The following is a 24,573-nucleotide window of genomic DNA, read 5'->3' on the forward strand; positions in this document are numbered from 1 at the left end:
GAAAACATTTAATGAAGGAGCCTCTTCTGCTTGACTGGGCAAGGAATTCCATAGATTCACAACCCTTTGGGTGAAGAAGTTCCTCCTAAACTCAGTCCTAAATCTACTTCCCCTTATTTTGAGGCTATATCCCCTAGTTCTGCTTTCACCCGCCAGTGGAAACAACCTGCCCGCATCTATCCTATCTATTCCCTTCATAATTTTATATGTTTCAGAAAGATCCCCCCTCATCCTTCTAAATTCCAACGAGTACAGTCCCAGTCTATTCAACCTCTCCTCGTAATCCAAAACCTTCAGATCTGGGATTAACCCAGTGAATCTCCTCTGCACACCCTCCAGTGCCAGTACGTCCTTTCTCAAGTAAGGAGACCAAAACTGAACACAATACTCCAGGTGTGGCCTCACTAACACCGTATACAATTGCAGCATAACCGCCATAGTCTTAAACTCCATCCCTCTAGCAATGAAGGACAAAATTCCATTTGCCTTCTTAATCACCTGTTGCACCTGTAAACCAACTTTCTGTGACTCATGCACTAGCACACCCAGGTCTCTCTGCACAGCGGCATACTTTAATATTTTATCGTTTAAATAATAGTCCCGTTTGCTGTTATTCTTACCAAAATGGATAACCTCACATTTGTCAACATTGTATTCCATCGGCCAGACCCTAGCCCATTCACTTAACCTGTCCAAATCACTCTGCAGACTTCCAGTATCCTCTGCACCTTTCGCTTTACCACTCATCTTAGTGTCATCTGCAAACTTGGACACATTGCCCTTGGTCCCCAACTCCAAATCATCTATGTAGATTGTGAACAATTGTGGGCCCAACACGGATCCCTGAGGGACACCACTAGCTACTGATTGCCAACCAGAGAAACACCCAATAATCCCCACTCTTTGCTTTCTATTAACCAACCAATCCTCTATCCATGCTACTACTTTACCCTTAATGCCATGCATCTTTATCTGATGTAGCAACCTTTTGTGTGGCACCTTGTCAAAGGCTTTCTGGAAATCCAGATATACCACATCCATTGGCTCCCCGTTATCTACTGCACTGGTAATGTCCTCAAAAAATTCCACTAAATTAGTTAGGCACGACCTGCCCTTTATGAACTCATGCTGCGTCTGCCCAATGGGACAATTTCTATCCGGATGTCTCGCTATTTCTTCCCTGATGATAGATTCCAGCATCTTTCCTACTAACGAAGTTAAACTCACTGGCCTATAATTTCCCACTCTCTGCCTACCTCCTTTTTTAAACAGTGGTGTCACGTTTGCTCATTTCCAATCCACCGGGACCACCCCAGAGTCTAGTGAATTTTGGTACATCATCTTGTTTAGCTGGGTTCTGTATAAAAGACAGACAGAAAGCGCACTCAGTAAGCTTTTCGCAGGTGAAGGAGACACAGCCTGAATGAGTGAGACACAGCCAGAATGGGAATTGGAACTTGATAAATTGGGCCAAAGACTGTCATCTTCAGACCTGAAAAGTGTCTAGTCCACCTCAGTTTATCTTGGGCATGCAGAGTCTCTCAAAAATTTGAACAGGTTAAGTGAGCCTTTTCACACGGCTACTAAGCAGTGGTTGCACAAGTGGTATTTTCCACTCACAGGATGTGCTGTCAATCCAAAAAGAGGTTCTGCTGCCACACAACTGAACAATGAAACGCATGAATTTCAATGCTGGTGTGATTCCAGGTATGTAGGCCATACACTCCAGTGACAGGCTGATCAGGTCATACAGCATGTTCCTTCTGTTGTTCCCAACAGGCAGAGTACAGATCATAAAACCCAGAACAAAACTTCCACTGTTAGATGTGGTTCCGCAATTGAGCAGCACTTGTTTAACAATCCTATGTATTTCCACTACTCAGCATAAATGTTTTTTATTGGGTTTTTGAATAAAGTATATTTGCCGTTATGTACACAAAATTGAATACAATATATATATATATACACATATACATATATATATACAATATATATATACACATAGAAGAGAAGGGAACATAAACGAAAAACAAAACAAACACCAAAAAAACACAAAAAAAGTTTGAATAAAATAACTGGTAGGGTATTATGTGCTAGCTGAACAACAGCAGCTCTGTACAATGGGCAGTATTATTTTTAGCACATAAATAGGCATCTGTTTGTGGGGGGTGATGGGGAAACTGGGGGGAGGGGGGTGTATATACATTTGGGCGCCGGGGAAACAAATACAGAACAATTACAGAAGGCAATACACAAATGGATCTGGTGTTGGTGTTGTCTTTGCTTAATAATCCTGATTGTGCTATGTGCTACACCTACAATCATTTTACGATGAACAAATTAAACAAAATACTCCAGATGCTGGAATCTGAAACAAAACAGAATGCTGGGAAAACTTTGCAGATCTGACAGTATCTGTCGGGAGTGAAAACAGAGTTAATATTTCAAGTCCGTTTCACTGTTCTACAGAACTAAGAGAAGGAAAATGTGTTGGATATTGAACTGTAGCTGGGAGAGATTGCAACAAAAATGTAGCAACCTTAAGAACAAGAGACAGATGGCTTGGTGTGGGATAGAAGGTGGGGGGAGGCAATTTGCATTGAGACAAAAAAGTATGGGGTATTTAAAATGTTAAAGAACAGGAAGTCAGGATCATGCTTGGGGGCTGGGTGAAGGTGTTCTGCAAAGCGGTCACCCAGTGTGTGTTTAGCTTTCCCAATGTAGACGAACCGCATTGGTAGCAGCAAATACAATGAACCAAGCGAAGGCAGTGCAAGTGAAGCGCTGCTCAACCTGAAAGGAACGGCTGGGGCCTTAAATAGTGAGGAGGGAGGTGGAGAAGGGGGCAAATGTTCCACCTACCACAATTGCAAGAGAAGGTGCCGTGAGAAGGGGATAATGAGTTGGGTTTGATGGAGGATTGGACCAGGGTGTCATGGAAGGAGCAGCTCTGTCGAATATTGATGGGAGAAGATGCGTTTCACGCATCATGACGGAGTTGGCGGAAATGGTGGAAGATGATTCTTTGAATGAGAGGCTGGTGGGGTGAAAGTATTCTCTATTATGGTTCTCGAAGGGAGGGAACGGGTGCAGAAAATGGGGTGAACCCGGTTGAGTGCTCTGGCAACCACCGTGCGAGTGGGCGGGAATCTTCGTTAAGGGACAATGCAGACATTTTATAAGCGCCATTTTCAAAGGTGCATTGGAGGCAGAGAAACTGGGATGGAGTCCTTACAGAAAGCAGGGTGTGAGGAGCTGTATTCGAGGTAGCTCTGGTGTCGGTGGGCTTTTAATCAACATTGGTGGTCAGGCTATCACCAGATATGGAGACAGAGAGGTCAAGGAAGGAAAGTGTCAGAGATGGCACGGGATACCGGGAAATTTGGTTGCCAGGATACAGAATTGGCTGGCCGAAAGACGACAGCGAGTGGTAGTGAATGGAAAGTATTCCGCCTGGAGCTTGGTGACCAGTGGTGTCCCGCAAGGATCTGTTCTGGACCTCTGCTCTTTGTGGTTTTTATAAATGACTTGGATGAGGAAGTGAAAGGGTGGGTGAATAAGTTTGCTGATAACACAAAGGTTGGTGGAGTTGTAGATAGTGTCGAGGGCTGTTGCAGGTTACAACAGGGCATTGACAGGATGCAGAACTGGGCTGAGACGTGGCAGATAGAGTTTAACCTAGATAAACATGAAGTGATTCATTTTGGAAGGTTGAATTTGAATGCTGAATACAGGGTTAAAGGCAGGATTCTTGGAAGTGTGGAGAAACAGAGAGATCTTGGGGTCCACGTACATAGATCCCTCAAAGTTGCCACCCAGTTGATAAGGTTGTTAAGAAGGCGTATGGTGTGATGGCTTTCGTTAACATGAGGATTAAGTTGAAGAGCCACAAGGTTTTGCTGCAGTTTTATAAAACTCTGGCTGGACTAAAATGGAATATTGTGTCCAGTTCTGGTCGCCTCATTATAGGAAGGATGTGGTTGTTTTCGAGAGGGTGCAGAGGAGATTTATCAGGATGCTACCTGGAATGGAGGGCATGTCTAATGAAGAAATGTTAAAGGAGCTAGGGCTTTTTTCACTGGAGCAAAGAAGGAAGAGAGGTGACTTGATAGAGGTGTACCAGGTGATGAGAGGCATAGATAAAGTGGACAGCCAGAGATTTTTCCCCAGGGTGGAAATGGCTATCACGAGGGGACATCATTTTAAGGTGATTGGAGGAAGGTATAGGGGAAGATGTCAGAGGTAGGTTCTTTACACAGAGTGGTGGGTGTGTGGAATGCGCTGCCAGCAGAGGCGGTGGAGTCAGAGTCATTAGGGACATTTAAGCGACTCTTGGACAGGCACATGGACAGCAGTAAATTGAAGGGGTGTAAATTAGGTTGATCTTAGATTAGGATAAATGGTCAGCACAACATCGTGGGCCGAAGGGCCTGTACTGTGCTGTACTGTTCTGTGGACCATGTGAAGGTGAGAGTTGTGGAAATTGGATGACTAATTGACAAATGTTTTGAGGTTCAGACAAGAGCATGAATTGGCAATAATACATTGATCAATGGAATGGAATTAGGGAGTGGCCCAAATAGGACTGGAACAAGGGCGGCATGGCAGCACAGTGGTTAGCACTGCTGCCTCACAGCTCCAGGGTCCCAGGTTCAATTCTAGCCTTGGTGACTGTGTGGAGTTTGCACGTTCTCCCCGTGTCTGCATGGGTTTCCTCCGGGTGCTCACGTTTCCTCCCACAGTTCAAAGATGTGGTTAGGTGGTTCGCCATGATAAATTGCCCCTCAGTGTCCAAAATGTTAGGTGGGGTTACTGGGTTAGGGTGGAAGCATGGGCTTAATTAGGGTGTTCTTTCCAAGGGCCAGTGCGGATCCGATGGGCCGAATGGCCTCCTTCTGCACTGTAAATGCTATGATGAAGAAGTGTTCCACAAACCCACAAAGAACAAAGAAAAATTACAGCACAGGAACAGGCCCTTCGGCCCTCCACGCCTGCACCGATCCAGATCCTCGATCTAAAACTGTCGCCTATTTTCCACGGTTTTTAATCCCTCTGCTCCCTGCCCATTCATGTATCTGTCTAGATATACGTTAAATGACGCTATCGTGCCTGTCGCTACCACCTCCGCCGGCAATGCGTTCCAGGCACCCACCACCCTCTGCGTAAAGAACTTTCCACGCATAGCTCCCTTAAACTTTCCCCCTCTCACCTTGAACTCGTGACCTCTAGTAATTTGAGTCCCCAACTCTGGGAAAAAGCTTCTTGCTATCCATCCTGTCTATACCTCTCATGATTTTGTAGAGGTCCCCCCTCAACCCCCGTCTTTCTAATGAAAATAATTCTAATCTACTCAACCTCTCTTCATAGCTAGTGCCCTCCATACCAGACAAACTCATGGTGAACCTCCTCTGCACCTTCTCCAAAGCATCCACATCCTTTTGGTAATGTGGAGACCAGAACTATATGCAGTATTCCAAATGTCGCCGAACCAAAGTCTTATACAACTGTAACATGACCTGCCAACTCTTGTACTCGATACCCCTTCCGATGAAGGAAAGCATGCCGTATGCCTTCTTGATCAGTATCGGCCTGCGCAGCCACCTTCAGGGTACAATGGACCTGAACACCCAGATCTCTCTGTACATCAATTTTCCCCAGGGCTTTTCCATTTACCGTATAGTTCGTTCTTGAATTGGATCTTCCAAAATGCATCATCTCACATTTGACCAGATTGAACTCCATCTGCCATTTCTCCGCCCAACTCTCCAATCTATCTACATTCTGCTGTATTCTCTGACAGTCCCCTTCACTATCTGCTACTCCACCAATCTTAGTGTCATCTGCAAACTTGCTAATCAGACCACCTATACCTTCCTCCAGATCAAAGCCAACTAAGGAAATTCAGCATGCCCACATTAACTCTTACCAACTTTTACAGATGCACCACAGAAAGCATCCTTTCTGGCTGCATCACAGTCTGAACTGGCAACTGATTGGCCCAAGGCAGCAAAAAACTTCAGAGAGTTGTGAATACAGCCCAGTCCATCACACAAACCCACCTTCCATCCACTAACTCCATCTACAATTCCCGCTGCCTTGGGAAAGCAGTTAGCAATAAAGACTCCTACCACCCAGCTTACTCACTCTTCCAACTTCTTCCATTGGGCAGGAGATACAAAAGTCTGAGAACGCGCTGTTACAGATTCAAAAACAGTTTCTTCCCCGCTGTTACCAGACTCGTGAACCACCCTCTTATGGACTGACCTGATTAATAACACACTCCTGCATGCTTCACCCGGTGCCAGTGTCTATGTATTTACATTGTGTGCCTTGTGTTGCCCAAGTATTTTCTTTTCATGTACTAAATGATCTGTTTGAGCTGCTCGCAGAAAAATACTTTTCGCTGTACCTCGGTACACGTGACAAAAAACAAATCCAATCCAATAACGGGGGCCCATGCGGGTACTCATGGCCACATCTTATTACTTACAAGAATTGAGACAAGTTAAAGGTGAAATTGGTTGTGTCAGGGCAAGTTCAGCCAGGTGGAGGAGAATGGTTGTGGACAAGCATTGTTCAGGCCTCCGCTCAAGGAAGAAGCGGAGTGCCCCGAGACCTTACTGGTGGGGGATGGAGGTGTAAAGGAATTGGATATCCATAGTGAAGAGAAAGCAGTTACGGCCAAGGAGCTGGAAACTGTTGATATGGTGAGAGAGCACCAGAGGAATCATGAATGCAGGTGGGAAGAAGGGAGAGTGGATGAAGTCAGATGAGAAGAAACTAGCTCCGTGGGGCAAGTACAGGCTGATACAATGTGTCTACCAAGTCAGCCTTGTTTGTGGATTTTGGGAAGGAGGTAGAAGTGGGTTATGTAGGGATGGGGGACTATGAGGTTGGAGAGAAGAATTCAAGAGGCAATCAAGTCAGTGACGGTCCTGGAAACAATGGTTTGAGGTTTGGTGGAGGGGTTATGGTCCATGGTGAGAGAGTTGCCACTCAGCCTCTGTGAGATGGAGGTCAGTATGCCAAACAACAGCCATACCACTCATGTTAGCAGGTTTCATCAGGTCAGGATTGGACCCAAGAGAACGGAGTATAGCAAGCTCAGAGGAAGACAGGTTGGAGTGGATGAGAGGGGCAGAGAATTGAGATGGCCGATGTCACGCTGTCTGTTCTCAATGATGAGATCAAGAGCAAGTAGGAGGCCAGAGGGTGGAATTTAGGTCGAGGGAGAATACCGCAAACAGGTGAAAAGATCCATTGCCTCGGCTAGAGTTTACTTACCAACCAATTGGAACCCGTTTCTCCTTTCATATAAATTGTATATTAATTTTGATCATTCAAAATTAGACATTCTTGCATTTGTCCCAAATGCAAGTTAAAAAGCTTTGACAACAGATCTCTCTTTTCAGCAATATTTATGAATATGATTGTCATATACATAATTTGGGAATTCTTAAATACAAATGAAACAGTAGTCACTAGATTTTCTACCTGCAGTAGTTGATTTGCCAACACCTCCTTTTCCTGAGGCTACAACAATAACCTGCTTCACTCCTGGTATCACTTTTTGCTTTGGAAGTCCCCGAGCCATCAAACGTTTTTGTCTGTCCTGTACCGATTCAACATTGGACCCTGAAGACTTAAATAATTGACACAATATGAGAATGCATTTCTGAATTAAAACACATAAGCCTTTCTTGAAAAAAATCATTTTCGATGCAAGTTCCATCAGCCTTGACCAGTTGAGTGACCAATCACCTTTTTGAACATCTCAAATCCACCTGGTGTTCCAGGGTTGAGTCAGCAACAGTGAAGGAACTGCAATATAGTTCTAAGTCAGGATGGTGTACAACTTGGATAGGAATTTGCAGGTGATGGTGATTCCATGCAGCTGCTGCCCTTGTCCTTCTAGGTGGTGTAGGTCACGTGTCTGCATGATACTGTTGAAGGAACTGTACCATGTTGCTGCAGTGCTTTTATAGGATCCACCAGCCTGGCCAGGCCCTCCAAGTTCTCCTTCCTCTGCTGGGCAAACATCTCATGGAGAAAGGTCACTATCTGCTCCATTGACCACTGGGCCGGCAGGCTCAGACCTGGACCCTCCGCCATCTTCCCTTGTGTCGCAGGCTCCACACCAGCTTTGACAATTATTCCCTCCTTTTTCAACCACCTCTGGTCCAAAAATCCATAAGCCGGTGGGATACACTTTTCTACCACCTCTCCTGAACCTTATACCATCACTCAGCTCTGCCGTTAGCCAGGGAAAAAGGTCCAAAAAAGTCGACCACGAGCGGGAGCCACCAAATGTGCGACCACTCACTTCATGGTCGACACTAGAAGTCCACCAAGTCTCATTCACTCATTACGAATGTTCATCTGAACTACTTTAGCTCCTAGTTCATCTCAATTTTAAAATTCTCATCTTAATTTCAAATCCCTCCCATGAACATGCCCCCTCCCAATCAGCCATGGCTTAACTGGTGACACTCTCATCTTAAATAATCAAAAGGTGTGGGTTCGTGTAGCTATCTGGGATGGCCACTTACAAAGGAAACATGGATACTTGCAAAGACTGGAGGGAAATATGGCCAATACAGGATTCAGGCAAACTCAGAGCCTAAATGTATATTTGCTAACAGAAAACCAGACAGCATCGAAACCCCTAGTCGATTTGCATTCTAATGGTCCATTTCCCCAGGACAAAGGACTGGTACTCAGGTATCAGATACAATTCCAGACACATCAGCGCCACTCCCTTCACCCAGGAAGCCCAAACAGCCACGTTCAATGACCACTCAGGACACGGCCAGCCACTGAGGCAACCACCCCTTTATTGGCTCAAATCAAAGGCAGTAATCAAAGTCTGCCGAATTATTGGGTCCAAAGATAAGGACCGCCCAAAAGAGCGCGAAACCCCAAAGGATAACGTATCCCCTCAGGTCAACACCATACATCTTATGGAATATTTCAAAAAGCACGAGAGCTATTCCCGGTGCTCTAGCCAATATTCATCTTCAACCAATATGATAAAAACAGGATGATAAAAGGAGAGACACTGCCACGTGTTCGGATCTCTTTTGGCCCTGGCACGCCGGCACTTTCCGGCCCGGCCTATACCTGAAGCCAATTGCAGCACCACAACCAGAAGCAAGTTCAAGATCAACAACCACTACCAGACGGGTGAGCCCAGCAGAACCGAAGTTACTTCTCCAGACCCAGCCACTCCAGATCCAAATAAAGGCCTTGTTCCTCTGCCAAAGCCTGGTGCCTGAAGTTAAGTACAGGTTGCCTAGTGTTAGGTCTAATTTAGCTTGTAATGTTTTTATCTTGCATGTGCGAGTTAATCCTGTGTGTAAATAAAGTATTATTGAACTTGAACTAACTGACTGGTTGTTGGGTCTTTGATCAATATCCGGTTGAACCTTGTGGTGGTATCATCGGATACCTGGCGACTCTGAAAAGCAATATCATTCAATATTAAAAAGGGCAACATTATTGGCGTCTTCGGTGCAAATTGGCAACACAAGTATCACCCCTCTCAATTTGAGCACAAAAATCAAGACTATAACTCCAGTGCCATAGTAAGGGAGTGCTGCACTGTCAGACATTAAACCAAGTCCTAATGTATCCCCTCAGGTCAACACCATACATCTTTTGGAATATTTCAAAAAGCACGAGAGCTATTCCCGGTGCTCTGGCCAATATTCATCTTCAACCAATATGATAAAAACAGGTCCTGATCGCATTGCTGTTTGTCGGAGCTGGCTGTGTGCAAAGTGGCTGCCTTGTTTCCTACACTTCAAAGGGTATTCAAGTATGTGAATGGTTTTGGAATATCCTGTTGTGAAAGTTTCCAAATCAACAAAAGTCTCTATTCATGTCTGACAGGCCTCAGACACCGGATCTCTTCTCATTCTAGCCTCTTGGGGCATTCCTGATTTTAATCACTCTACGGTGGTCTGCAGTCAGCTGCCAAGCCTTAAACTCTGTTCCTTGCCGTAACCTCTCTTTCTTCAAGATACTCCTTAAGAGTAGTGGTATGGGAAAATCCGGTGAAGGTGGTCATGAAGGTCGTGCAACGCTGGTCCAAGGCAACAGATGAGCTCCTACGCGACTGCTTGGAGTCAATGGACTGGTCCATATTCAAGAACTCAGCGGCCAACCTAAATGAGTGTGCCACCACTGCCACAGACCTCATCAACAAGTATGTAGAAGATTGCATCCCAAAGGAGGGAGGACATACGTTCCCCAACCGGAAACCATGGTTTTATTGGGAGATTCACTCCCTACTGAAGGCCAGGTCTGAAGCGTTCAAGACAGGCAACCCTGACCTATACAAGAAATCTAGGTTCGACCTCCGTAAAGCCATCAGGGATGCCAAAAGACAATACCAGACTAAGCTAGAGTCACAGTCTAATGACATGTTGCTTGTGGCAAGGCCGAAACAACATAATAGGCTCAAAGCAGAGTAGAATCTCTGGCAGCAGCTCCCTCATTGCTGAACTCAATGCTCATTTCGAGCAGGAAGCCAACAGACCATTGTCAATTGCCCAGGCAGCCTAGGCACACCTATACCCACTATCACAACTGCCGAAGTCAGATTGGCCTTCCTGAAAATGAACCCTCGGAAAGCAACGTGTCCTGACCGAGTCCCTGGTTGTGCACTCAGATCCTGTGCGGAACTGGCGGATATGTTCACGGACACCTTCAACCTCTCCCTACTCCGTTCCGAGGTTCCCAACAACTTCAAGGCGACCACCAAAGAAGAACCAGGCAACGTGCCTCAACGACTACTGTCCGGTGGCCTTGGCATCAATCATTATGAAGTGCTTTGAGAGGTTGGTCATGAGACACATCAACTCCATAATCCCAGAATGCCTTCACCCACTGCAATTCACATACCCACAGTCCACAGCAGACGCTATCGCCCTGGCCCTACACTCATCCCTGGAGCATCTCAACAACAAGGCTCCTAATCATGAACCACAGCTCTGCCTTCAACACCATAATCCCAGCCAAGCTCATAATCAATAATAATAATAATCACTTACTCCAAAACCTAGGACTTGGCTCCTCCCTCAGTAACTGGATCCTCGACTTCCTGACCCATACACCACAATCAGTAAGGATAAACAACAACATGCCCACCACGTTATTCCTCAATACCGGGGCCCCGCAAGGCTGCATACTTAGCACCCTACTATATTCCTTTACACACACAAAGCTATGGCAAAATTTGGTTCCAACTCCAAGTTTGCTGATGACACAAACGTAGTGGGTCTGATCTCGAACAATGATGAGTCAGAATACAGGAGGGAGATAGAGAACCTAATGATGTGGTGTAATGACAACAATCTCTCCCTCAACATCAGCAAAACTAAGGAGCTGGCCATTGATTTCAGGAAGCAAAATATTGTGCACACTCCTGTCTCCATCAATGGTGCCGAGGTTGACAGCTTCAAATTCGTAGGTGTGCACATCAACAATCTGTCCTGGTACACTCAGGTCGACGCTGCGACCGAAAAAGCACAACTGCGCCTATACTTCCTCAGGAAACTGAGGAAATTTAGCATGTCCACATTGACTATTACCGATTTTTTCAGAAGCACGATGGAAAGCATCCTATTTGGCTGTTTCACAGTCTGTTATGGCAGCTGCTCGGTCCAAGACCGCAAGAAATTAGAGAGTTGTGAACACAGCCCAGTCCATCACGTGAATCCGCCTCCCATCCGTTGACTCTGTCTACACCTCGCCCTGCCTAGGGAAAGCAGGCAGCATGATCAAAGACCCTTCCCACTCGTGTTATTCTCTCTTCCATCAGGCAGGAGATACAAAAGTCTGAGAACACGCACTAACAGATTCAAAAACAGCTTCTTCCCTTTTGTTACCAGACTATGATGGACTGAACTGATCATTCCATATATCTTCTCTACAGAGTAGTACTACACTCCATATGCTTCATCCGATGCTTGTGTCTATGTATTTAAATTATCTATCTATTGTATTCTTTCTGAATGTATGGAACAATCTGTCTGGACTGTATGCAGAACAATACTTTCCACTCTACCTTGGTAGACGTGACAATAAACCCAAATCCAATCTCTTGAGTCATCTACCCAAACATCCTTGTATGGTTCAATGTCAATTTTCTGTTTTAAATGCTCCTGTGAACCACCTTAACATGTATTTATATGATGCCTTTAACATAACACAAGTTGTTGTGTTAGCCAACTCCACACCAATCTTCTCTTCATGCTCACTGGATAAATGATTGCAAGTCAGAGATACTCAGCAGGTCAGGCAACATCAGTGGAGAAAAACAAGAGCACAGACTGCTTGAGAGTTCGAAAAAGCAATGGATCCAAAACATGAGTGTTGCCTGTATTCACGTTATCTCAGATTTTCAACGGATCCAAAACGCGAATGTTTCCAGAATTCATGCTATCTCAGATTTTCAACGACTGTCATATTTTGCTTTTTGGATTCAACACTTTAATTCAGAATAATTTAAGTAACTGATTTTGATATATTTTCATTAATGTGTTGGAAATAAGATTTAGACTCTCACAAGCTTCTTACCAATTGAGTAAGATTACATTGTGTAATCTTCATTATTGCTAACTAAACATTCTTGAAGCAGTTGCTCATTGAATCACATCAACCACGCACTTTAGTATGAAATTAGCCGGCTCAGTAAAACTTACCATTGAAGGGCAACTTATTCTGTGGTAAAATTACATTTATCCTTTTGGCTAAGATCAAGCGTAGTGCTTCTTGGCCTTTTGGCTAAGACGAGCGTGGGATCAGGTGTAATGCATGGATCTCATATGTCTCTCTTGTGGAGACCATGAATTGGATTCAATTTGAATTGTTTTTTGGAGCAGGCAAGGAGTTGGATTAGGGGTTCGCTCCTGTCCACACTCTGAGCTCTGGCTTTGTAAGTCTAATGGATAAAAAATCATGAATTCATATATGCCCCAAAGCAGTGGCATTGACCGACAGTTTAAATCGGAGCTGGACGAGTTAATTGTGATCAAGTACAAGAGATATAAGCACGACACTATGTATTAGTGTCTCCTGTGGGACAACCCCCATCGTCAGCGGGCGGAGGCGGGAACCTTTAGGTGATACTCACCCAGAACCTCGGCACAGAGGTTGCCAAGGGCGGACCCTGCAGAATGTGACACACGGCCGGCCATCGCCCGCAGACTCGGTGCAGCCTAGGCCCGCCGGAGCTGCACATCTTCACCGCGGAATTCGCGCGCGCCAACCCGAACATTTATACCAGCATGTCGCTGAGCCTCGCGCACAATTACAATTAGGGGAACAAGCAGCCGTCACATTTACTCCCCCCACTCCCCCGCGGTAAAATGACGAATTTCCGGCGCCCGGCCGCCGACACGCCCCGTCGACGTCACGACGCCCGGAAGGGGTCATGACGCCGGCGTCTACCCATGGTTCTCAGAGGGGGCAAATTTGAAGGGGCCTTTCATGTGAGCCGTTTGTTTAAATCTCGGGGCTTTTCTTTGGCGTTTTGTTTTGCTGCCTTCCTTGCTGTTTAATTGGGGCGGGCCGCAGCGTGGCCGCCCTGGAGCTGCTCGCTGGACGGAGTTGGGAGGTTTTCGTGTTGTGTATTTTGTTGACGGTCTCCGGGGCGCCGGCAGCTTGGATTTCCAATGATGTCGGAGGTGAGGTCGGAACGCGGTGCCCTGTGGTCCGATGCCGAGACCCTGGCGCTGATCGCTGTGTGGAGCGAGGAGAACGTGCAGACGGCGTTGGACGAGCAGCTCCGCAACAGCCACGTTTTTAAGTTCATCTCCCTGCAGCTGCTGGACCAAGGTTACATCCGCACCCCGGAGCAGTGCCGCATCCGCATCAAGGGGCTGAAGAGGAAATACACCCTGGCCAAGGACAGCATCAAGCGGGGCTGCAGCGCCAGCGGGAGGAAGATCTGCCGCTTCTACGAGCAGCTCGATGTGGTGCTCGGTTCCCGGGTAGCCAGCGAGCGACCCGTACTTATGGACGCAATCCCCACAACCGGTGAGTCGCAGGATATCAAAGAGGAGCAGAGCAGTCCGCACTCGGATATCAGTCAAAGGGTTGAATGCCGGAATGGCCATTGTTCTTCCGAGGAACCCGATCTCTCGTTGGGGGAGACGAGCAGTCGGCAGTTTGAACCGCAACCCTCGACCAGTGCTTTCTGTAGTAAGTATTTTTCTTTTTTTTTCTTTCTCATTGATTCAAAACGTACAGAATTATATTTCAAATGAGAGATCCTGGAATGTCCGGATCATGCAATTGTCATATAACAAAAAGCAGGTCAAGCCCCAAGCTGCAATTCCATTTGTGACAAGAAATTCAACCCCGGCAAATGTAAACAATGCTCTGATTATAACGGAACTTGTGTGTAAATGTCTTCGGTTTGCCATACCTTTCTAAATGTCATGAGCAACTACAAAGCCGTTGGTCAATATTAGGCAAATAATAGAATAGATAATCAGTAGAAAATTTGAGTATGTTTACAGTAATAGATTCAGAATGGGTAAATTCAGCATAATCAACTCCTTGACTATATGCGCAGTGTCCCAGGGATTGGCATTGGACTGCTCCTGGATCAACCACTTGGATTCAGAAACTCAATGAAATGAAAATCGCTTATTGTCACAAGTAGGCTTCAAATGAAGTTACTGTGAAAAGCCCCTAGTCGCCACATTCCGGCGCCTGTTCGAGGAGTGGTCAAAGATCCAAATAATGATTAACTAGGTGAAGAAAAGTTGATCCTGGGAAGACAGCTTAGGAAATGCAAAATGAGGTGGAAAGATTTGAAGGTGGCAGAATTATAGCCAACAAAGCTTTACACAAATAAACATAAATCACAACATTGAGGGGGAAAAGGCAATGTAGTAATTCCATGATAAACATCAAAAACATTGAAGATGAAAAAGATCTAGATGCTAAACTTTTTTAACCACTGCAGAGCAGCACTCAAGAAATCAAATAGACTTGTAAAACCAGAGTGCAAGCCATACTGGACCTTGTATTGTGCAACAAGATCGGATTAATTGATAAACTCATGATGAAGGCACCCCTAGATAGATTGAATTTTGCATTCAGTTTGAGGGATAGAAAAGTGTAACGAAGGCTAGTATTTGGAACTTAAATAAGGGCAATAAAGTGGAGCTAGAAAGTGAACTGGTGAATCAGATTAGGCGATGGGTCAATGGAGATGCAGTGGCAGATATTTAGAACATAGAAAAATACAGCCCACAATGTTGTGCTAGATTAATCATAGATTATCATAGAATTTACAGTGCAGAAGGAGGCCATCGGCCCATCGAGTCTGTACCTGCTCTTGGAAAGAGCACCCTACCCAAGGTCAAAACCTCCACCCTATCCCAGTAACCCCACCCAACACTAAGGGCAATTTTGAACATTAAGGGCAATTTATCATGACCAAACCACCTCACCTGCACATCTTTGATCTGTGTGAGGAAACCGGAGCACCTGGAGGAAACCCACGCACACACTGGGAGGATGTGCAGACTCTGCACAGAGAGTGACCCAAGCCGGAATCGAACCTGGGACCCTGAGCTGTGAAGCAATTGTGCTATCCACAATGCTACCGTGCTGCCCTTAAGAACAAATTCATCTACACTCCATCATTCTACTGTAATCCATGTACCTATCCAATAGCTGCTTGAAGGTCCCTAATGTTTCCGACTCAACTACTTCCACAGGCAGTGCATTCCATGCCCCCACTACTCTCTGGGTAAAGAACCTACCTCTGACATCCTCCCTATATATTCCACCGTTCACCTTAAATTTATGTCCCCTTGGATTGGTTTGTTCCACCCGGGAAAAAAGTCTCTAAAGGAAAGCCGGGACGATCAATATTCCACAGCCTGATACGTGTTCTGCTTTCTGTTATAGGCAAAAGTCTTAGACGGCAGTACCAGTTTTCTAAGGTGCTGCATGAATTGTACAATGTGTGATGGCTTAAAATCTGATTATTGTAAGAGAGTTAAAGGGTATGAAAATTTATAATAGCTAAGTAATGCACCACAGGAAATTGTGTTATTACTAGTCCAAAAACTGCTGTGAAGGAAGATACAGAAACACTAATAAGCGCATAATTGCTGGTGTGTCAGGGAATATTTAGAATTTAGAACAGTACAGCACAGAACAGGCCCTTCGGCCCTCGATGTTGTGCCGAGCAATGATCACCCTACTCAAACTCACGTATCCACCCTATACCCGTAACCCAACAACTCCCCCTTAACCTTACTTATTTGAACACTACGGGCAATTTAGCATGGCCAATCCACCTAACCCGCACATCTTTGGACTGTGGGAGGAAACCGGAGCACCCGGAGGAAACCCACGCACACATGGGGAGGACGTGCAGACTCCGCACAGACAGTGACCCAGCCGGGGACCGAACCTGGGACCCTGGAGCTGTGAAGCATCGATGCTAACCACTATGCTACCGTGCTACCCCTAATATATGTAATATATATAATATATAAAATGACTGCCACTAAAGGCCGCCAGCAGTTGCTCAGAGCTTGAGGAAGGTGGAAGTTTAAAAGTTACCTTGGCATTGATAACCAGTCCGTATTCAAACACCTCCACCGACGTTCGGCCTTTAAAAACATTGTGTGTATATCAGTACGGTATCTCTCGTCCTAATGGGGTGTTTTATGCGGGGAGTGTTCTGTGTTTTGAAAATACATGGGACAGGATTGTGTGAGCTCTGTCGTACCTGCAGTCAAGTCATTAATATTTGATGCAATATTTGTCGGTATTTTGAAATTGTCAAACACTGAGAGTATCTTCCCTTTTCTGTTGAAAACTAGTGAGAAGTTTTATTTGAGGCATGTGTGAGTTCTTTTTACAATTGAGACAAACCAAATCCGTCTCATGTTTTTCATTTGTGAAACTGCGATTAGCTCCCAGTTGGTTTAATGTACCTTGAGTGGGGAAGTTCTAGTTTCCCACTCTTATCTACACCAAGTTGGAGCAAATTAGAAACAGTTTCTGTCCTGACACACAGCGCGGCCAGGCGGGCCAGTGGTGTTAACTCTGAGCCGATGGATTGTTAAATTCTTGTTTTGACAGGGGAGCACGTTGAAACGTAGAATCCCTAGCATCTCCCTGTGAATTACCGAATTGTTACAAACTACAGGCTCCGCGGCCCTTCTGATACCCATCTGTGACTCACTCGCGGGTCACTACCAGCACTATGAAAAACCATGTCCTAAGATCTTGAAAGTAGTGGCTAAGATAGTTGATGTGTTGGTTTTAATGCTCCAAAATTCCCTAGATTAGGGAGAAGTGCTATTTGATTGGAAAATAGAAAATGTAACTCATTTATTCAAAGCGCAAAGGAGGTAGGAAGCTGGCAACTATAGACCAGTTAACCTAACATCTAATCATGGGGGAAATGTAAGAAGCTTTTTTATTAAAGATTGTAATGGCAGGGAATTTAGAAAAATTCAAGGTAATCAGGCAGATCCAACATGGCTTTGTGAAAGGATAATCATTTTTAACCAATTTATTGAGATCTTTGAAGAAGTCCCATATGCTGTGGGTACTGTACTTAGATTGCCAGAGAGCTTTTTGATGAGGTGCCACATCGATGTTACTGTGGAAACTAAAAGCTCCTGGTGCTGGGGATAACATATTGATGCAGCACGGTAGCATTGTGGATAGCACAATTGCTTCACAGCTCCAGGGTCCCAGGTTCGATTCCGGCTTGGGTCACTGTCTGTGTGGAGTCTGCACATCCTTCCCGTGTGTGTGTGAGTTTCCTCCGGGTGCTCCGGTTTCCTCCCACAGTCCAAAGATGTGTAGGTTAGGTGGATTGGCCATGATAAATTGCCCTTAGTGTTGGGTGGGGTTACTGGGTTATGGGGATAGGGTGGCGGTGTTGACCTTGGGTAGGGTGCTCTTTCCAAGAGCCGGTGCAGACCCGATGGGCCGATGGCCTCCTTCTGCACTGTAAATTCTATGAACTCTACGTGGATAGAGTCCCACCCAACACTAAGGGCAATTTATCATGTGGATAGAAGATTAGCTAGCTAACAGGAATCAGAGAGTTGGCATAACTTAATCTTTTTCTGGTTGGTAGCATGTAATGAATGGTGTGCCACAGGGATCAGTGATGAGGCTGTACCTTTTAACAATTTATGAAAATGACTTGCATGACAGGACCAAAGGTATGGTTGTGAAATTTGCTGACGACACAAAGGTAGGTAGGAAATTAAGTTGAAGAGGGTATTAATAGACTACAAAGGGTCATAAATAGGTTTGAGTAAGCAAAGATCTGGCAAATGGAATATAATGTGAGAAAATGTGAAATGGTGCATTTTAGCAGGAAAAATTAAAAACAAACCTATCTAAATGATGAGAGATTTCAGAGCTCTGAGATTCAGACACATCTGGGTGCCCTGGTGCATGAATCACAAAGGGCTGGTATGTAGGGACAGCAAGTAATTCAGAAAGCCAGTAGAAGGTTTTTGTTTATTGTGAAGGGAATTGATTTTGAATTGTTATGCTCAGTTGTACAGGGCACTGGTGAGACCACATCTGGAGTACTGTGTACAGTATTGGTCTCCTTATTTAAGGCATGATGTAAATGAATTCTAAGCAGATTGTTTTATGAGAAAAGGTGAGCCAAATTCTGCGTGTATCCACTGGAGCTTAGGAGAGTGAGTGGCAAATTGACTGAAACCTTTAAGATCATGAGGAGTCTTGACAGGTTGGATGTCGAGTGGGGATTTCCTCTTGTGGGAGAATCTAGAACTAGGGGCCACTGCTTGAAAATAAGGGCCGCTCATTTAACACATGAGAATTTTTTTCTCTCAGAAGGTCATGAGTCTCTGGAACTCTCTTCCTCAAAAAACAGAATCTTTGAATATTTTTAAGGCAGAGCTAGGTAGATTCTTGATCAACAAGGGGGTGAAAGGCTATCGGGGGTAGGAAGGAATGTGGGGTTGAGGTTACAATCAGATCAGCCATGATCTTATTGAACGGTGGAGCAATCTCAAGGGGTCAACTTCTCCTAATTCATACATTCATTTATATGTTTTTGTGTAAACTGTGTAGCCATAACATGTAAATGAGAAGAAATTATGTTCTTAAGGAGTTTTAGTCAGACCACAGCTTGGGAATTGTGTCCACTCTGGTCACCAAAGCTTAGGCAGACATGAAATCACTTGAGGTCATGTGAACAGTAAATAACAACAAGACCTGAAGTGTTGAAGATCACAAGAGTTGAGTTATGAGGAAAGACTGTTGAATCTTGGAAATTGTATCCTTGAAGGGGGGAAATTGAAAGGTATGTAAAGTAATAAAGTATATGAACAAGGAAAATCTGTATATTTGCTAAGTTATGTTCCAAACTTTAGACAAGGGGACATTATTTAAGAAAGAACAAAAAAAGTACAGCAGAGGAACGGGTCCTTTGGCCCTCCAAGCCTGTGCCGACCATGCTGCCCATCTAACCTATAACGTCTACACTTCCGGGGTCCATATCCCTCTATTCCCATCTTATTCATGTATTTGGCAAGATGCCCCTTAAACATCACTATCGTACCTGCTTCCACCTTCTTCAGCAGCGAGTTTCAGGCACCCATTACCCCCTGTGTAAAAAGAATGTCCCTCGCACATCTCCTCTGAACTTTGCCCCTCGCGCCTTAAACTTATGTACCCCTGTAATTGACCCCTCTACCTTGGGAAAAAGCTTCTGATTATCCACTCTGTCCAGGCCCCTCATAATTTTGTAGACTTCTATCAGGTCGCCCCTCAATCTCCATCGTTCCAGTGAGAACAAACCGAGTTTATCCAACGTCTCCTCGTAGCTAATGCCTCAATACTAGGCAACATCCTGGTAAACCTCTTCTGTACACTATCCAAAGCCTCCACATCCTTCTGGTAGTGTGATAACCAGAATTGAACAGTATATTCCAAGTGTGGCTTAACTAAGGTTCTATACAGCTGCAACATGGCTTGTCAATTTTATACTCAGTGCCCCAGTCGATGAAGGCAAGTATGCCTTCTTGACTATCTTCTCCACCTGCGTTGCCACTTGCAGTGTTCTGTGTACCTGCACACCCAGATCCCCCTGCCTGTCAATACTCTTTTTGTTTTAATTTAGAGTATCCAATGATATATTTTTTCCAATTAAGGGGCAATTTAGTGTGGCCAATCCACCTACCCTGCACATCATTGGGTTGTTGGGGTGAGACCCATGCAGACTAGGGGAGAATGTGCAAACTCCATCAGGATAGTGATCAGGGCCGGTATCGAACCTGGATCCTCGGCGGCGCTGTGAGGCAGCAATGCTAACCACTATGCCACCATGCCGCCCCAGCCTGTCAATACTCTTCAGGGTTCTGCTATTTACTGTATATTTTCCACCTGTATTAGACCTTCCAAAATGCATTACCTCACATTTTTCCAGATTAAACTGCCATCTCTCCGCCCAATTCTCCAACCGATCTGTATCCTCTGACAATCCTCATCGCGATCGTCAATTCCACCAACCTTTGTGTCGTCAATACACTTGAAGGTACTGCCATTTACTGTATATTTCCCACATGTAAAGGCAAATTTGAGTTAGATATCAACAAGTTCTTCTGCAAAGAATGTTCAGTGCATGGAATAAACTTCCAAATAGAGTAGTGACAGCATAAACAAGTTAGGAAAATGTATATGCTGCAATGGCACATGCTGAGGTATGGGGTCGAGAAGTGCACACTTATTTCTGGATAGATGTACTCCGATATGGGGAGGTAGTGGAAGCAGATACGAATGTGACTTTTAAGGAGCCTCTTGACAAATACAGAAATAGGATGAGAATAAAGGGATATGGTCCCCAGAAGGATAGGGTGTTTTAGTTCAGATGGGTAGCATGGTTGGTGTAGGCCTGGAGAACTGGCTGTTCCTGTGCTGTAATTTGTTCTTTGATGGGCCACATGTCTTTTTACTCTTGAATTATTTTGTTATCTTGCAGAACAAAGGGGCAGCACGGTAGCATTGTGGATAGCACAATGGCTTCACAGCTCCAGGGTCCCAGGTTCGATTCCGGCTTGGGTCACTGTCTGTGCGGAGTCTGCACATCCTCCCCGTGTGTGCGTGGGTTTCCTCCGGGTGCTCCGGTTTCTTCCCACAGTCCAAAGATGTGCAGGTTAGGTGGATTGGCCATGATAAATTGCCCTTAGTGTCCAAAATTGCCCTTAGTGTTGGGTGGGGTTACTGGGTTATGGGGATAGGGTGGAGGTGTTGACCTTGGGTAGGGTGCTCTTTCCAAGAGCTGGTGCAGACTCGATGGGCCGATGGCCTCCTTCTGCACTGTAAATTCTATGATAATCTATGAACAAGGCTGTAGATGTGGATATATGTAAATGGTGGCTGTGATTAAGCATTATAATTCTTGAGGAGCAATGTGACTGAAAAATAATTAAAAAAAAAAATAAAAGCTGGTAGAAACAGGAAAGCCAATATTGGTCCATAAATTGCTGGTTCCCCAGTGTCGTATTTCAAGAGTACTCCAGTAGTGCGCTGGGGAATCTCTCCCAGAAGTTCCCACGTAAGAATTTACCTGGCAATTGCTAACTTCCTCTGGACAATTGGGCTGGGAACCATCCAACAGAAATTATTGAAAGTGCTAATTTGGGGTGGTACTGCCAAGTTTACCCTGATAGTTACTCTGAAAGAGATGGAAAAAAATATTTCTAACTCCAGAGTAATTTATTTAAACACCCAGACCTAACCTCGCATAGGACACCCAGTACGCACACGACCAAAGGGGACCCACCACACCCTGTCCCCCTTTGGCTGGCATCTGCCCCCTTTCCTGCCTCCTCCATGGTATTTCCCCCGATTACCTGCACCGCCTACCTTTGAAACATACCATCTCTCTTTACGTTGTCCGATTAAACATCCCCTTTACAGCAGCTAGTGTGTTCCTTTCTTTGCACTCCAGTTTAGTCCACGCTGATATAGCCAGGGGCGTGCTTAGCTGCTTCCCTCTCACCCAGTCTGAGTGAGGAAGGTTGGGTGAGACCGGAGTTTTAGAATTACATCGAGGGTAAATTAATCTAGATTGCCATCTGAGAAATTGTGGGCCAATAAATCAGCATGGTGAAGTATTTATTAATGTTGAAGGAAAGGAATACTGAAGTACAAGATTGTTTATTAAACAAGAGACTGGATTCTTTACCCAACCATGTTCTAAACTATGTGATGGAGGGTAAACAAACCCTGAATTGTCTGAATTCTGTTTCTCTGCAAATGTTGCTTGCCTTGCTGAATATTTCCAATACTTTTACCTCTGCTACTCAAGGTGGGCAGAGGTAATGTTTTCTCCTCTGTTCCTCTTCTTCCGTTCTCTGCCCAAAGTCAGGTTCCACCCACAGCAGCAGAACTTAGACCATGGGTAAGGCAAGCAGGCAGATCCCATATCATCTCCAAACAGCACATGGATCGTTCCAGACCAGAGCTCCTCTCCCTGCCAAAGAGTAAGGGACTAGATTCAATCTTATACCCGACAAGGGAGCTCCCTCTCCCCGCCAGAGAGTAAGGGACCAGATTTGAACCTTGTACATGGCAAAGGAGCTCTGCTGCCAAAGTAAGGGACTGGATTAGATCCTTGCATCCAGCAAAGGAGCTCCCTCCGCCTGCCAGAGATTAAGAGATTGGATTTTAACCTTGTACCCGGCAAAGGAGCTCCCTCTCCCCTCCAGAGAGGGGCCTTCCAGCCAACTGAGCCAACCCACCATCAAAGGAGTTTGCATAGCTGTGACAACATGCCCTTTTGCATGCATCTGGTAACCTTCAGCTATGGATAGTGATGGGAGAGGTGCCAATTTCTTTCCCATTTCATGGATGACCAGGAATCTCTCCTGTTCTTACTGCCTCTCACTGGCGTATATTGGAAGGATTTATAAATGAATGCTCAACCTATTGGTAACTTGAACCCAGAGCTTCTCAGAGGGACTCCATCACTGCGCCACAGATTTGTTAGTCTATTTGTCTGTAAATAATATACCTAATGGATGGATTCCAATGAAACATGGCACACAGGCCATGGCCCAAGGAAGAACTGATTAGGTTTTGGCAAAGATGTGGAGGCTGGAGTTGTAGGATCCGTTTATGCTGGGAGAAGGGGGCAAACTTACTTTCTTTAGAATGTTGTGAGTTGTTTTATTTCAAATGTTGGTGATTGTTTTAGAATATTGTGGATTACCTCGGCTACTGTGGTGCACTTTGTCTTCGAGTTTTCAGAGCAGGTTGTTGGTTGTGGATTGGCCTGAGTGAGATGGAAGTTCTTAATAAAAAGATTTATCTTTTCAGCTTTGCAGTTACAGAGCATCAACCAGGCAGGGAAAAGCCTCAAGAAAGAGCTGGCGAAGGTATGTGCTCTACCGAGTGTCCACTTCACTTGTCTGTTTTTGTTTTTAGAGTTGCTCAGGATTTCTAGATGTGAAATCTATGGATAAATTTACACCATAAGGGAAAGTGAGTTTAATACACAAATACTCCTGATGTCAGTCAATTTTGCTGCAGAACATTGGCAGTTGTCACCTAATATTCAGTTGCTTTACAGTTGTGATTCTGATGAGTCTGAAATTGCCATTTATAGTTGCATCTTTTCATGAATTACTTTAGTCCAAGGGAAATTGCGTTTGAAGGTGATGTTGATGTGTGCCAGGCCTATTTTTGTATTGGATAAGGGATACAGTTATCTGTATCTTGATTAAGGGGAGACGGTGGCGTAGTGGTATTGTCGCTGGACTAGTAATCCAGAGACCCAGGTTAATGATCTGTACCCAGGTTCAAATCCCACCACAGCAGATGATGAAATTTAAATGCCTACTCAGTTGTACAGTTGTTTTCAACTGCTATGAAAACACAAAAAAGGAATGGAACTGGACGGACCACCCAACATCAAACAAGGCACCTAAAAAAACAAAGGCAAAGTGACAGCTGCCAACCCTGCAAAGTCCTCCTTACTAACATCTGGGGGCTTGTCCCAAAGTTGGGAGAGTTGTCTCACAGACTTTAAGCAACAACCTGACATAGTCATACTCACATAATCGTACCTTACAGAGAATGTACCAAGCACCACTATCACCATTCCTGGGTATGTCCTTTCTCACTGGCAGGTCAGACCCAGTAGAGGTGATGGCACAGTGGTGTACAGTAGGGACAACAGCAACTCTGAACCCCATGAGTTTCAGGTTAAACATGGGCAAGGAAACCTGCTAATTACCATGAACCGGTCACCATCAGCTGATGAATCAGTACTCCTCCATGTTGAACACCACTTGGAGGAAGCACTGAGGGTCGCAAAATATGCTCTGGGTGGGGGACTTTAATGTTCATCACAAAGAATGGCTCGGTAGTACCACCTAAAGGATATGGTTGCTAGACTGGAATTGCAGCAGGTGGTGAGGGAACCAACAAGAGGGGAAAAACATACTTGACATAATCCTCACCAATCTGCCTGCTGCAGATGCATCTGTGATATACTGTCCATGGCAGTACAGGTAGAAGTGACCACCG

At 45.1% G+C, this 24,573-nt stretch overlaps 2 protein-coding genes across 11 annotated transcripts in view; one reads left to right on the forward strand and one right to left on the reverse strand.

The window, feature by feature from the left end:
- Positions 1 to 24,573, reverse strand: part of nubpl (nucleotide binding protein-like) — a 217,827-nt gene that overhangs the window by 123,504 nt on the left and 69,750 nt on the right. For 6 of the 9 annotated variants that reach the window (XR_005458420.1, XR_005458419.1, XM_038781314.1 and 3 more), the window contains exons 1-2: positions 13,139 to 13,397; positions 7,495 to 7,642 (exon numbers count right to left, since the gene is read on the reverse strand). Coding sequence is in view for 7 of the 9 variants with exons in the window: in XM_038781314.1 (XP_038637242.1) it covers positions 7,495 to 7,642; positions 13,139 to 13,282 (292 nt within the window). In the remaining 2 variants the exon portion in view is untranslated. Of the gene's footprint in view, positions 1 to 7,494; positions 7,643 to 12,707; positions 13,110 to 13,138; positions 13,398 to 24,573 lie in introns of those variants that run through there. The other 3 variants (XM_038781309.1, XM_038781333.1, XM_038781350.1) reach the window with 3 other exon arrangements.
- Positions 13,438 to 24,573, forward strand: part of LOC119955283 (myb/SANT-like DNA-binding domain-containing protein 2) — an 80,803-nt gene continuing 69,667 nt past the window's right edge. The window contains exons 1-2 of one of the 2 annotated variants that reach the window (XM_038781369.1): positions 13,438 to 14,208; positions 23,362 to 23,420. In XM_038781369.1, coding sequence (XP_038637297.1) covers positions 13,680 to 14,208; positions 23,362 to 23,420 — 588 coding nt within the window. In that variant the 5' untranslated portion in view covers positions 13,438 to 13,679. The remainder of the gene's footprint in view (positions 14,209 to 23,361; positions 23,421 to 24,573) is intronic. The other variant, XM_038781363.1, reaches the window with a different exon arrangement.

Source organism: Scyliorhinus canicula, chromosome 2 (genome assembly GCF_902713615.1).
Source record: "Scyliorhinus canicula chromosome 2, sScyCan1.1, whole genome shotgun sequence".
Lineage (NCBI taxonomy): Eukaryota > Metazoa > Chordata > Chondrichthyes > Carcharhiniformes > Scyliorhinidae > Scyliorhinus > Scyliorhinus canicula.